Source organism: Perna viridis, chromosome 7, assembly GCF_037379345.1.
Source record: "Perna viridis isolate PV_CMFRI_1.1 ecotype Kerala chromosome 7, ASM3737934v1, whole genome shotgun sequence".
Classification (NCBI taxonomy): Eukaryota; Metazoa; Mollusca; class Bivalvia; order Mytilida; family Mytilidae; genus Perna; species Perna viridis.
The window spans coordinates 42,045,767-42,061,891 of NC_142451.1; the positions used below are offsets into that span (position 1 = coordinate 42,045,767).

General features: G+C 31.3%; 1 protein-coding gene across 7 annotated transcripts in view; it reads right to left on the reverse strand.

Annotated features, from left to right (window-relative positions):
- LOC148612762 (diacylglycerol kinase beta-like) overlaps positions 1-16,125 on the reverse strand; it is a 93,766-nt gene that overhangs the window by 23,954 nt on the left and 53,687 nt on the right. For all 7 annotated transcript variants that reach the window (XM_088594481.1, XM_088594484.1, XM_088594486.1 and 4 more), the window contains 10 exons: positions 15,953-16,027; positions 15,479-15,598; positions 14,872-14,989; positions 13,772-13,860; positions 11,779-11,895; positions 10,242-10,340; positions 2,458-2,538; positions 1,784-1,869; positions 1,097-1,171; positions 498-583 (listed from right to left, as the gene is read on the reverse strand). In XM_088594481.1, coding sequence (XP_088450607.1) covers positions 498-583; positions 1,097-1,171; positions 1,784-1,869; positions 2,458-2,538; positions 10,242-10,340; positions 11,779-11,895; positions 13,772-13,860; positions 14,872-14,989; positions 15,479-15,598; positions 15,953-16,027 — 946 coding nt within the window. The remainder of the gene's footprint in view (positions 1-497; positions 584-1,096; positions 1,172-1,783; positions 1,870-2,457; positions 2,539-10,241; positions 10,341-11,778; positions 11,896-13,771; positions 13,861-14,871; positions 14,990-15,478; positions 15,599-15,952; positions 16,028-16,125) is intronic.

Here is a 16,125-nt window from a genome sequence, read left to right on the forward strand (position 1 = left end):
ACATAGAGTAGAAAATTGTCAATTTAAAACTAGAAATATACCATCACTTAAATATTTGTGGATAAAACAAGTAAATACCTGGATTTCACTAAAAACATGTCTTAACAAATCATACCCAGATATCATGCAAACTGGTCACCTTTCTGACAAATACAATCCCAGTATTCCAGGATTCCACATCTCCTTCACCCAGGGCAAGTGCAATTTTGGTGAGAGAAAGTAGTTTTTAATGCTCCACTTTCCATTTAGCGAGAACGAAATTTGAACTTAGGAAAGGATTTGTAAAGTTCAAAAAGCAGACTTTAACTGTGGGAAAGTAAATCTTCATTTAGAGTTTTCCCATGGAAACCTAGAATTTTGAAAAATCCTAGAACACTGAAACATTAGGTATGATAGAATGACTGAGGGCAGACAAGGGTAAAACTATCCCAGGAGAAGGGCATAAAAATATGTTTATTTATCTAGATTGCACCTACTTAAAATGGAACACAACTCACCCATGGCATCAATGAGCCACCCTACAGTGCCATCCCCTCCACACACCAGTATTCTAGCTCCTGGGGTGTCTTTAAAAAACTGTAGTCTGAAAGTTAATCAAGTTTAATGATAGTTACATTGAAAACTCTAGCTTAAGAAACTTCACTAAAGCTTAAAAAACAACGTTATCAGTGTATGTAAGAGCACTACAAAATTACTACATTGGGTAGCATAAGGAATACATTATTTATTCTATGTAGCAAAATATGCTTTGTTGTTTCATGCGATTTTTCCAGGTATTGGTGTAAAATGTCACTTAACAAGTTTTCTACAACTAAGAAAGATTTTGGAATGAAAAGAATAAGTTCCAGAATTTTTATTCAGCATTGCAAATTTTAAATTTGCCAATTCTTAATGATTTTGGAATGAAAAGATTATTCAGCATTACAAATTTTAATCTTGTCAAATTCTGAAGTAAGTATACAGAAAAAAAAACCATCAGTGTTGCAAGTCAAAGCACTTTTGCATATTATGACATCATTAAATCTACATAATATTTACAATAATTTTTTAAGCTACCCATTTTCTGTAAAATTATTGACAACTGGTTTACACTTACCCTTGAACTGGTCCTCCTTTTAACATATCATAAACTTGACGGGGATTTAACAGATACTGAAACTTTCTTAACAACCTGAAAATGAAAAGTTTCAATTTGACGGCTTTAAAAACAGGTGATAGCATGAGCTCAAAAGAACCAGTAATTCTTAAATGACCCCTTTTTTAGCTATAAATGCATTAAGCCCAATAAGCACATTCCAGAGACCATCAACTCATATCAAAGAGATAATATATTCTGCTTAAGTTCAACGAACTCACATAAGCTATTCTCAAGAACTGGCTTACAAAAAATATATATTGGTTGTTTGTACAGACAGCTTTCAGTACAACAGTACTTAAAGGTGGTAGCGTAAAACAAAGTTGATAATTTCGGACCAAGTAAAGAAATTTATGATATAGTTTATGCTTCATAAATCATAAAACAATAAAAACGATCCTAAAGTTTAATTTCTAAATAATTCTAATCTAAATTAGGAATACAACCAGAATATGTTTGGTGTATTCTAAAACAAAGTAAGGGTTATCAGATTTGTGGACAACTGAAATTATCAACATTAATGACATCAATGTAAAGAGTTACAGTAATTCATACAAAATTACCTATAATGCCCCAGGATAACTAACCAATCAGAAGGCTTATTACAAATCAAATTAAATTGTGAAAAAATACCAGCAGACGACTTACTTAGCACCTTGTTTTCCGCCACTTTTTGGATTTATAAATATGAGCAATGGATGTGTCCCTGGTAATGGGGTGATTTGAAATGATCCCTGCAAAGAACAAAATAAGTGTAAGCAATTTAATAATTTGTCAACAACTATCGATTTACAGCAATCTATGTATGTTTGAAATGATCCCTGAAAAGAACAAAATAAGTGTAAGGAATTAATAATTTGTCAACAACTATCGATTTACAGCAAGCTATGTATGTTAATTAACCCTCCTGTTACACTCACTCAAGCTGTTTCAAAAAGTAAACTGTATTTCAATCAGTTAACACAGATTAGAATACATTGATATTGATTGATTGATTTATTGTGGTAATGTCCTACAGCAGAAATTTCATGCATTCAGGACAAGAAAATCTGACCTATTGAACATACCCTTTTTTTGCATTAGTCCGATAAGCTCAATCAGATCATTGAAATAGAAAAAAAACAAATATTTTAGAGGATGTTTAAAATAGACTGTTTTTACTTATTAATTTAGTGTTTAGTTGAGACAATTTTGACATTTTGCCTCATTTTTAACCAACTGGGAGACATCCTGCTAGCTTCAAAACAAGATTATGTATGTGACATTACAACAAAAAGTTGTATTCAATCATTTAGACAAGTTTCGATTTCTAACAAACTTACCGGTCCATCAAATGTCGTAGAATCTGACCGTTCCAGATCTTTTTTACTGCTCTCTTTCCTTTCATCATTTCTCTGTCTTTCCTTAAAAGAAAAATATTCATTATTTCAAAGTTTTACTTCTACCTACAGAATTACTATATTTACCTGATCTTTCACTTCAATATGATATGAAACTGTCTTGTAGATTATACATGTTTAGTGAACAGAATGACAGGAATAGCTCTACGATCTAGTTAGACAAAGCATCTTAGTTCCCAGAGATCTTGCTATTAGAAGATAACTATCCTCTTACTCACGAGACCATGAGACTCACACATGTGAGAAGATTAAAGTCTAATCCAAACCATTCAAAATTACTTGTTTTAAAATTTGGTTAATTACAAAGTCCTGTTAATTGCATAATTTCTTTTGGAAAAAACAGACTATACTTTTAAGTACCAATCCATATAAAATTCAGGCACTGCCTATGGTAAGGTGATTCATGGTGTAGAAAAAAACATTCAACAAATGATACTGTTTTGGTCTACATATGCTATATTTTTGTGCAATAATGGTCCTTTCTGTATTTACATGTAGATCTGTGCTTTTGAAAATTACATTTTAACCTCCCACTAAAATCAATCAAATTAAACCAAACCAAGAATGATAACTCTTGCAAAGTGCTAATTTTATGTACAATCTATATAAAATTTATCTAAAAGCACTTAACCCAAATGAAAAACTTAGACTGCTTATGTGGTCTATTACCATATTTCAGAAGAAGAAATAAAACTGAATTTGGTTGAATTTGACATGCATGAATCACCTCCTGCCTGATTTTTTAGAAAGACTGCTACTTAACAGGAATATACTGAAGCACAATTGGTACAACCCACCATACTGAAGTTCCATATTTTAGTTTATACCATCCCAATCAACAGTTCTTTCTGTTCAAACTGATTAGAAATCATCAGACAGATGTACAGACACCTACAGCTTCATATAAAATCTTTATACTGAAAAAATGATTCATATGTACCCCACAACTTTGTTTACAGGGGCAAAAAATATTTTAAGAACAGTTTGGCAACTTGAAACTTTAAAATGTTCAAAACTCAGTGCTAAAAATGCTATTAGTTTCAAAAATGGTGAAATTATAAAGAAACAGTGAAAAATGGACTCAATAGTCCAATTAATATTTTTACAGTCTAATTTTCCCTCATACAAAATTATGAATACTTCAGCCAGTAGTGCTACTGAATCATACGTGTAAGTTTATATTACATGTACAATGCTAATATTTAAATAAATAAAGAATGCATTCTTGCGGGAAGTTGAAAAAAAGGCCCAGTCCCCCATGCATATCTGAAGGGCAATGACAAAGAAATCATAATTCACCAAAAAAAAAATTAATTTATTACACTGTAAGGAAAATGTTTACACGTGAACAGGCAGGTTGAAAAAAAAATCCTCAACACAACCATTATTTTTATTTCCTTAAAATGTGCTAAAAAGAGAACAAAGATGGAGTAACTGATATCAAGGTAATATAATATTAACAATATTGTTATAAAATCTGTACTAAATTTAGGGTGGTGCTGTGACCTAAAAATAGGAACAAGAGGGTGCACCTGATTCGTGATTCCCAGTGTTATTACCTGTATAAAGATGCAAAAAAGCCAAGCTGAAAAAAACGAGTCAAAGAAATAAAACACAGAAGAGAGAGGTCTGAGGTATATTTAAGGGTATTTTTTTCAAATTTCATGTTGATACTGAAAATTGTACATGTTTCTTAATATAATGTATGTAATTTTTAATATCTTTTATTTTTTTTTTATTTCATTAAAGGAAAGTACCAACATGTCTGACTCAAGTAACACGGAGGCCAACCCAAAACTAATTTGGGATTTTCATTTCTTGATCTTTTTTTAAGGATGACTAAATACCCATTTTAATTACCATATAGATAAAATAAAAAAAATTAACCTCCTCATTAATTTTTTTTATCTATGAAAAAAGTAAGAAGCAACATCATCACTTTTTCTGGGAAATTAATAAAACAGTAGAAGAAATCGCTCCAACCATCATTGGCTTTTATTGAAAAAATGGCCCAAGAATCAAGAAATAATCATAGTATGGCCTTACTAAACTAGTTCTAACATAAGTTCTAATGAAACTAAATAATCATCCTACTAACAGGATGAGAACATTGAAGCAGAAAGATTCAGAGAATAACATTTCATCAAAACTATATGACCAGGTAGGTAATTCTACTATTGCTCTCATTAAGAAACCTTGTCTTTATCGCAGAAAAGAGAAAACTGAAAAAAAAATAATTTAAGAAGGTAAAATCTGATCAATTTTACACAAGCCTGAGGAAAAAGTGATGCTTACGGGAGTTATCAAACCTAAGATAAATGTTTATTTTACCAGACTGAACAATTACATGCATTGTATAAGGATTTATCTAGTCAAAACAAACATGTCCTTGTAATCAATTATCAATTGAGAGAAAAACTTGTGTAAAACTTTCAGAAAGTCAGACAGAAGTTTGGAAGTGAAGAGGTAAATTTCGCTCTCTTTTCGCTATAAATAACGGGTTTCCACTCCACAGCCCAAAGTTTTGCATTCCATGCGCCACCGTAATGTGTTTGGAAATTTTGGCCATTAAAATAAATTGATAGTTTGCATAAGTGTAGTAATTAATTGTAGAATTGGAGTCATTACTTGTTGAAAAATTAGTTTGACCCACATTTTTCTCTTTCATCTGTTACAGGAGGTCAGTCTTAAATAAACTTGTCAGACCTTTCAACTTAATAGATGGTCAATCGGTTTAAATAACCTTATAACAAAAGTAATTAATATGCAATCAATTTGTAAACAAACTGAGTGTACATTTGAATATTTACTCAACATTAAAATTTGTCCTTTTTCTAGGTTTGCGGAATGTAACTAGAAACGTTAATACAATAGGCAGCAATATATCTGTAACACAACTCCTTAACAGAAATCAACAGTTACTGATTTGGAAAAACAATTCTTAAAAAGAGAAATTTTACGTGTATTTCTCATAAAAATTTGAACTGCATGGGATTATTTTGAAGGATTTTTTATGAAATTTTATAATGTCAAGAAATGTAGTATTCAATGTCAAAGCTTCTAAAAGAGGGTGACAGTCATCCTCAATGCCAAAACTGAAAGGAACCATACAAGCTAACTGATTCTGATAAGAGTGAAAAAATAAACATATCGTTTTGACACCTTTTTTGCATGAAATTGTTATACTAGTTGTTTTAAACTCCCCTATGGTCTTTCATATTCCTTTTCAAACAAAGATAACTTCTAAATTCATAAAAACACAAAAGTATTATCTGTAATATTTTAACTATTGCAAAGGCTTCACTTAACTCCCTTTGATGTCAAATCTAAAAAAAAAAAACACTTGGTGTGCACTCTACTGATTTTGAATAGTTCTTTCAGTTTTAAGTTTTCAGAAATATCAAGCTGTGGGTTTTTTAATATATGTTTTTTAAGATATATGTGGGAGCCCAAACTCCTAATATTCAAAAATCTTGGTTCTGACCATTCCTTTCTATCTAACTTGCAAGACCAGAACTAAATATTTAGCAGCAAGTGACATCAATGTATTTGTGTAACTGTCCTATTGTTAGTTTTGGCGTTACCATGAAACCTGTCTAAATCAAACCCTGAATAATCTGACAAACCTCTCTAAACTGGACACATTTGAAGTATCTTAATATTAATTGAAATGTATTTTGAACCTTGATAAACTTAACACCTGTCTAAACCAAACCAACATTTAAGTCTAAAACAGGTCTTGTTTTAGACAGGTTTCACTGTATATAAAAGCTCTACCGCACACGATGCATTGAACAGTCAAAATAAAGTATGTAGAAGCTCCACTTAAACACGTAATGTGCAATTCTCTATTTTCAGTGGTAAGGAAGGAAATTTTGAGAAGGGGCCATTTTCACTATCTTTCAAAAATATTTACAATCTGAAGGGCCATTTGTTAAGAAACCATATAATTTTCTTTTAGATAACAGGGCCATTTCCAACCAGAAAAGGCAAACGGCCCATGGCCTCTTGCTTTCCCAACCTCTGTATTTTAGCACTTAAAACTTTATACATGTAACACTGAAATAAAAAAAAGCTGAGCAATAGCATATGCTATGTCCCTTATTCCAGAATTTGGAGTTCAAATTTACATAACTCTGAAACAAAAACAGATTATATTCCCAAGTGTAACAAACACTGATTGAAATTCTCAAATGCTTTTTAGTTATCCTATGACGTGTAGACAGCCACACATACACACAGACAGACAGACAGACAGGCATACAGACAGACAGGCAGACAGAAATCAGTCTATCAAGACATGCCTATAAAAAAACACAAAAGAACCAAATAAAAGATCTCCTTCTCCCATCAAGACAAAATTTTACAAAATTATTTAAAACTTTAAAAACAGTCTGGAGTTAAAATATTGTACTATGTGGACAGTTAGGACAACTGGACAACAGGTCAGACTAACATTAGACAAGCGAATAAATTAAAAATAATTATTGCAATATATTTACAGATTCTTTGTATTTATATATTCATTTTAAGTATGGCAATCTCACAATATAAATTTCACACATTAACTATTTCTACCAAATTATATCAAGTTCAAACAAGAAATTAAAAGGAGTTGAGGTTATAAAAAGGTGTGCTGGATGAACAGGTTGTTTTGTTGACAAGCAGACAAGTGAAACTCTTGCACTTCTGTCACCAAAAATATTACAGGGTCTATAAAAGGAGAGACAAAATTAGCTATCTATTTAAAGGTATGGCAAGCAAAAAATAAAAACAGGCATAACAACAAATTCGTGGTAGCTTCCTCTCTGAAAAGTGTCTCATTCATTTTGTTCGATGATTTATCCTCAACTTAGGAAAACTGTAATTCTAGGACTTTAACCAAATAACTTTCTTTGTGATGTGTATAGAAATAATCTAAAGACAGTAAATTAAACAAAGAAAGACAACTCTTGGTACTTTGATAAATGTGATACAAAGGAGCTTTTAAGCAGTTCTGAAAGCTGCCTGATCTATATCATAGTTATCGTTTTCATGGTTTAAATTTTTATTTGTGTATTGTAAGTTTTGGGTATAAGGTCACACAAGATTATTAGAAGCAAGCCACAGGAATAAATTTAATTCAACCAAAAATTTTACTTTTATCAAATCACCTAATACCCATTGCAATAATCTAATCTATAGATCTAGTTACATATATACTTCATTATTTAAGGTGTGTTTAATTGCACAGTGGCCAAAGGGGGAGGGTTGTGATCATGCCACCCTGTCCCAAGTCTGGAATGTCTGGTCTCTGAATGTCTAATTCCCTTCTAATTTTCATATAATTTTTATGTTACTTGAGTATACGGGGGCAATTCTTTTGCTGCACCTGTATGTAATGATGTCTCGGGGGCCAGCTGCAGCCTTCCCTGTGGTGTGAGAGTTTGAAGACCAATGGGCTGCCTTGGGCTGATATGTTTATCCCATTGGGGTTGTTATCTCTTTGACATATTCACCATTCCTATTCTCATTACATTTACTATAAAAACTTTACACTTAACTTATTCAAGAAACTATGGCATCAATTGATGAACCCAAAATTAAATTAAAAGGACATGTTACCTTTTTTCTATTATATCATAATCAATATTGTTCTTGGGTTTGTAACAGTTTCATTTTCTATTTTTGCTCCAACTGCACAAATAATTATCACTTAAGAAAAATTAATAAACCAATGTTTATTTACAATAACAAAAATTACATAGAACAATTTTCATGAAAATAAGTCATGGAAAACTTAAGATGTTACCTAAATAGCAAATAAACCATTCCAATACTGTGTTCAATATTAAAAAAAAAATGCTAACCTCCTCCCCATCCCCCTTGTTAAAAATAAGAAATTGGAACCAGTCATGTACTCAATCGAAAGACACTTTTCAGAAAGATCTAGCAAAAATATCATGCAAGCGCGAAAAGCATGGTGTAAATAAACTTACCCAATACCTCTGTAAACAAACAAACAAACAAAATCAATCATGCATGACACACAACAAAACATGCTTACAATAAAAAGCAGTCATCCATTTCAATGGGTTCAACTAATGCTACGAAGTAATGCAACACGAATATTTCTAAAACATAAATGGCCAATCACAAGTACAGACAACATGGATTCTATGCTAGACAGTACTATGTTCAGTGAAACATGTCACTTAAGGGATGTGTGGGTATGGAGAGCTGTCAACAAATATTGGGTATCTGATTTGACATGGGCTACACCTGATCAAGACAAAATCGTGTCCTGTAAAATTCAGCAATATTAGCATTTAAGCTTTTTTTGGGCAAAATTGTGATTTTCGTATTAATAATACTAGTGTTTTTTTTTCCCAGGGCATTTTATCCTGTGTGCAAAATGAAATAGAAAACAGTCAACTTTATATAGTCACAACAAGATAAAGTTCGTACTCAAAGGGAGATAACCAAAAAATAACAAATGACTATGACTGTGTATTTAAAAATTTTAATGCTTAAATATAACCGATCTAGTGTCATGGATAGAATTTCAACTTCTTATCTTTTATCACCAAAAAAAATTGACTAGGAGAATCAGTCAGAATTTTGAGATAAGTTTTTGCCAACAAAAAAAACTAATGTGCCAGTAACATGAATAATAGAAATAAAATTGATACCAAAAGTCCATCATTAATTTCTGTATAAACAAACATTTAGAAATTGAAGACAATAAATTTGGAATTTAAATCCCTCATGTGTGTTTGTCTGATTTCAGATTTGACCTTATTAGGGCTTTAATCAATTAACTACAGATCCGAGAAAGAATAAGGCAAGTCCTTCTGCAAAAAAAAAAAAGACTTTTTATTACTGAAATACATCATATGCACGTCATACTTTTTACAGTGCAGAATAAGGGGATAAAGTAATAAGTTTGAAAAACTGAGTGAAGCACAGCAAAATCTTACTGCTGTTATATTTTCTACATAACGTGTCAGTTTTCTCTCTTTGGTTCATTTTCAAAGCACTGTCAATTTTTGTTTTTGTTTGTTTGTTTTTTTTTTTGTTTGTTTGGTTTTTTTTCAAGTGGGTTTTCCAGGTGTTTTAAATGTATTGCAATGAAAAAAAATCATAAAAAAGGTTCAGATATATTAAGACCTGCCTGATTCTTACACAGATCTGATATTAACAACTTTACAACCATATCATGCTCATAAGCTCACCATTTCACATGCATTCGGGTACAACCTATTTTTTGCATTACTGAGAATACTGACAAACTGGTTTCATTAAATAAAGTTCACCAAGAAAACCACTTTAACATATCCATATATTTGATTGTTCTTAAAAATCAATATTTCTAATATCAAGCCAGAAAATTTGACACGCTATTGTTTTTAGCTGAATACACAGAATGTTGAATACTGCAATTTTCCATACAAAAGATATTCTGTACAGCATTATATGAACGCTAATTATATCAACCCTTCCCATTTTTGTATACTATAGACGACACCTGAATTATTCTATGCCAATTCTTGTGTGTCAAATTCTTTTTTCTTTCCATTACAAAAAAAATAGCAGTAATGAGGCAAACTTATGTGGTGAACTTCATTTATTTACTACACAAATGGTTTAAACATTTAAGGACTAGGTTGAAAAAGAGTTATGTCGCCTTGGACATGACATAAGAGTTATCTTCCTTTAATACTTACTAAAACTGCAGGACAAACACATGTGGGAGGTAATGTGTGTTCACGGAATTCACCAAGATCACATTCAGGCTTCACTAATGGTGCACATTTGTTATGTAACTGAAGAACAAGAAGACATGCACAGTTAATGTAACATATGTACAATAGAAAGACTACTGCATAGGCAGCAGTGATTTATCAAATGTTCGATAATTCATACTGTAAAATAAATTTGGTATTTTCATTCTGGGAATTTTCTTGCAAAAACTTCATAACACAAATTTCAATCTGCCGATCACAAAATATATGCCGAAAAAAGTGACTAATTACATGTGCCAAGAACACTTAAAAATTTTTTAATAGTTCATGGAACACAGATTTTTTATTATTGCTTGGAACACCTGTTATATCTGTGTGTTCTCATAGTAATTGACTTTTTCCAATTAATTATCCCATTAATACATCATCGTTAAAATGAAAAATTTTTTATGCTTTATCCAAAAAGTTTAGAAATTTTAAGAAAAGTTTACAATCAAAGAGTAATCAAGGGAACCAAGGTTATAGCAGTAATCAAAAGAATATAATCCAGGGACAAAGACCAGACATGAAAAACAGACATACACAACAAAGAACATAAAGTAACAAAAATCATACATACAAAGTAACAAAAGCAAATGAGCAACTCAGACTCCACTAAAAACTGGGAGCATGGACCAGGTGCACTGGTAGGGTAAGCATCCTCTGCTTTTCTAGAAACACCCGCCGAGTTTCTCATAAAAAGTCAAGTCTAGGGTAGACAAATGAGGAAAGGAAAACCATGACTCGTTGAATAAATCAGTTTTCATGGTGCAGATGGATACAGCGTAACGATCCACAAGTTCATGATGACGAGGAAAGGATGAAAACAATGAAACAACAAAGCTTAGCAGAGGTTCCATAAAAGACAAGTAGCAAGCTCTTAATTCATACATGGTCAAATATAATCAGTTGCATTAATTGGTTATATTATTCTGTAGACAATTCTGACTATTTAAACCTCCCATGTCTTAAACACCATGAACTCACCTCCCAAAATCCAAGCCCCATTAATAATGAATCTATGTATTGTATCATGTACCAGTAATCTCTAGCCTTGCATATAACCATACTATACATGAACCACTTTCTAATTTATCTGATGTTATTTTTCGAGGAACAAAATCCTACCTCTCCCCCCTTTACAATGTAGGCCAGCCAAGTCTCTTTCAACTAACCACCCCAAGCAAGTATCCTCCTCTATGTTTCAAAAACCTAATCCCTCATAACAGTGTATACCAATAATGTCTCCCCAGCCTTCAAACCTACCTCTGTATCCCCATGCCACAGGATGTGATGACCCATCTTTATGTCCCTAAAACATAGTCACCAACCTGAACTTTAACCTAGATTAAAATTATTTACTGTAACAATACACACCATCTACAGTGTAGACTATTAATGCCTCACTCTAATGTATTTTTGAAATCTAAGCCCAACAACCACCTCCTACCACCACATGACCAAAATTAATCATACTCACTGTAACATGACACCATCGACAGTGTAGACCAGTAATGCCATTTAGGGTTTTTAAGGATTTCTTACATTTATCACATTTTCCTGGGCAGTTTCCTTCCACCCAGTGATGATTCATAACCTGAAATACGATTCATAATATTTACAATAATTGGCATTATACTGAGACAATGATGGCAAGTTTATGAATAAAAAATATCTGTGTATGTTTTAAGGAATATTATACAACTGCCAATATAATTAAGCAGTAAACTTTAAAAAAAAAAATGAGTACTAGCCCAACATAATTATTCATCTTTCAAATTTTCTACACGGAGTTATCTCCCCTAGACAGAGTTTTTCTAGATGTTTAATTAATGGGAACTTGAGTACAATTAATTCATCATGGTTTGCCCACTTTTAATTACCCCAATTATCAATCTATATATTAACAAGTATTAACAAAAAAGACACAGGGTTCATGAATCATGACGTTGTATGGTCTGTCCATTTATAGGTGTCATACATATATTTATATGCGATATTTGCTTTCAGTATGTTGAACATAAGATATGAATGTTACAACACTGAAAATATTTTTTTATATCATTTAAGCACTTTTTAGCATCATTAAAATATACAAGTAACTAACATCATTAGAAGTTCTATTAAATAAATGCTTAAAACCAAACTTTGTCGGCTAACCTTATTCTGGATGTACTGAAGTGTTTGAAGTTGTGCGTTTGCCATACTTGGATTTTTAAAAGGCTTCAAAATGTACACAATTCTTATACTTTGTGATTACAATTTATAACAACATGATAAATACCTTGAACAAGCTTGCAAGGCATTTTCAAAAGTGAAAGTTGAATCTTAGCTAAGAGATTAAATATTATTAACACCATGTTAATTATCAAGCTTGGTAAATTTCAAAACGCGTACAGTTGTTTTCACACGGAAATTATTTTACAGTATCAATATCTGTATATTTTATCTGTAACTATTTATAGTTGAGATGAAAGTAAAGAGGTAAAAGATTCTATCAGGTTTAATATATATTAGTTAAGTTTGTTGAATTTGAAAATAACATGTATTAGAACAAACTGTAATTAAAAACTGAATTAATTACAAATATAAACAAATTCTAAATGATACAATTAATTTCATTTCATACTTCAAGTTTTGTGTATTTTGCTTAATTTTGTAACAACTTTTAAAATTATTGAAATTTTCGCAATTTAGTTGCAATTTTCAACAAAATAATACACATTTGGTGAATTACTTAGAAACATTTATATATATTGAAACTTTGAATAAGTTTTGTCAGTTTTGTTTTTGGTAATAAGCATTTTAAGTTGAAGGTTTATTGAAAAAAAATGCATACTCCCCTTAGTTAAATAGTTAATAAGAATTCTTAACCAGATTTTAAAGGTAAAATACAAGTAAATATGATGGATAAGGTTTTATTGTTAGCTCCATGCTTTTTTTAACTTTCAATTAAAAGTGGGCAAACAAGGATGGCAAGTTAAACCACTAGTTACAGAAAAGTGACAATTTTGTATAATGACTACTGACATACATGAAATTATTTCCATGCTTCGTATTTTCCCATTACTTCTATGCTAAATATAATTTGATTGTCTAGGTGATTCATGATAAATTTTGAAGATGTTGGCACATCCATTTAGAAAATAATGAGTCTGGGAATAATCTTTTGACAAGAGAATGTATGCTCAATCATTGTTAAAATTTATATCAAAGTGCTGCTTTCTATCAATTCAAATGACAATAGTGATATCGACACTTAAAACACATTTTTGTATCCATACTCATTTCAATACATTCATTTAATTCAATTTGTTTTTAAATCTGACATACATGCTGATGTCCAAAGCAGTTCCCATCCCAGAATTACCCATATGAGTTTCCATCCTAGAATTACCCATATCAGCTCCTATCCTAGAATTACCCATATGAGTTCCTATCCTAGAATTACCCATATGTTTTACATAACTAACCTGTGAAGTTTTTTTAGATTTTACATATGTTGTGATACAACTGGCAGGAGCCCTTTGTACACATCTCTCATGGACAGTATATTTACAAACTGAAATATAAATACAGGAATTAAAAGTAAAGTTCCTGCAAAAATACCTACAAGATATGTTTTCACCTGAAAGTTATTCTTAATTTTTACTTAAAGCAACCAAGCATTGTGTTAATGGACATCAATATGTTCAGAAGCCAAAAAAATAATTTCCTCACATATATAAACACCAAAAAGCAACTGAATATGATTTTTAATTCACACAGTGTCATATAGTCAGTATTTTTAGTCAATAGAAGAGACACAGTAATGTCTGTTCTAGGAAACATCACTAGGCTTATTGCTAGGTATAATTTGAGAGTTACACTGTTATGAAGTTACCACAATGTTGTACACTTAAGGTCTAACTTCAGGTTAAAATCAAGTGGCTATGGTCAGTTGTTCCTGAGAAAATCTAAGGAAAGTTCTGGTTACAGATGGAATGAAAGCCACAGCTAAAATGATATAACCCCTTCTTCTTGGAAGCGGGGGTATAATTATGGGTTTTCATACTACAGAATTTCTTTATTTTAGTTCCTGTGTTGCAGTATAAGAACTACAACAATGCAGACTTACAAAAAATGCCATAAACAATTCTGACTTGAATCAGAGTAATATTTAACAACACCTTTTTTCATTTGGTTGTAAGCTTCATCCATCAATTTCAGTTCTTTAGTGATATTTATGAGCTAATCAGCAGGTGTTTCCAGAAAAGCAGTGGACACTTACCATATCGGTGCACTTGACCCGGTTTTTAGTGGTGATGGGATTGTTCAATTACTTTCATTATATTGTACGTGTTGTTTTTTTTTTGTCATTTTATGTTCTTTGTTGTGCGTGTCTATTTTTCCTGGCTAGTGTTTATCCTTGGAATGAATTCTTTGATTAATTCTAAAATCTTGGTGGATCCCTTGATTATTCTTTGTGAAATTAAAGCAGTGCAATAAACATGGTAATTTATCTTGAATCAGAATTTTTTTTAAATTTACACTGTTAAATTTGAAAACTTGGCAAATTGCAGATCATACTTACATGTACAACACAACCCCTGTTTGCCTAATCCCATCAACATATTTCTACACAAGTTACAATAAGCTGGCTTTCCAAAATGTTTCAACCGCCACACATGGGTACCATCATCTTGAACATTCTAAAAAAAAAATATTAGAAGATTACAACAAATAAGCAGTTATATTCAAAGAATGTAGTTTTATGAAAAAAGTGTACAAATGAAGAATGTTCAACTTTTAATCGAAGGGAGGCAACTCAAGAACTCACAGTTCACATCAAAATTTAGTGTGAAAGTCATGTGAAAGCAGGATTGACATGATATGAACTTAAAAACAAAAATAATTTTGATCACTACTAACTGTTAAACACGAAATAATCACTATCTTAAATATTTCCATTTAGAAGATTATAATATGATTTTAATTAAACACTCTATGGTAATTCCATGAAAAATTATTGATTAATAAATTCAAGTTTAACTATTTTGAATCCTTTTTTACTGTGTATATTTAATTTACTTCCTGTTTTGTTATGTGCAGCTTTTCTATCTGCAATGCAAATCAGGTCATGACCAAGTATGATGAAAGATCTGTTTATGTTTTGGTTTTAATCAGATAGAAAAACATACTGTATCTAAACCTAAGAGAACTAATAAAGGAATAGTTGTCATGCCACCTCGCTTCCATTCCTCCAACGACACCGTCCCGTCAGAGTCATAATCAATCTCAATCATCATGTCTTGCAGAATCTAAAAACAAAAATGCATATTTGGAATTGTAAAATATCATTTAAAAAATTAACATAAATTCACATAAAAAAATACTTTCTTGAAATGTGACTCATACCACATATAAAAATATCAAGTTCTGTGACATTTTATCTTTAATTCTCAGTTACCCAGATTTATGAACGATTTCTTCGACAGTCCTCATTATATAAGGTCAAGTATAGTAAGAAATGTCCTAACTGAACCCTTTTTGGACAGTAGAATTTGTTCACTTTAGACAGGTGTTTAGTTTACTCAGGTTCAAAACCCATTTAAACTGATATGAAGGGACTTCAAAAAATGTCTGGTTTCACTGTTTATACATAATTAACTTACTGGTTTGAGTTCTGTAACATCCCATCCCAGATATTCTGCCACTGACATCATCTGATTCACAATACAGTCCAGTTCCTGTAAATTAATAAAATACTATGAAAGCATTATTGTTTGTGGGGTATAAATTTTCATGGTTTTCGTGGTTTTGGTAAACCATCAAAAAAGGGATATCA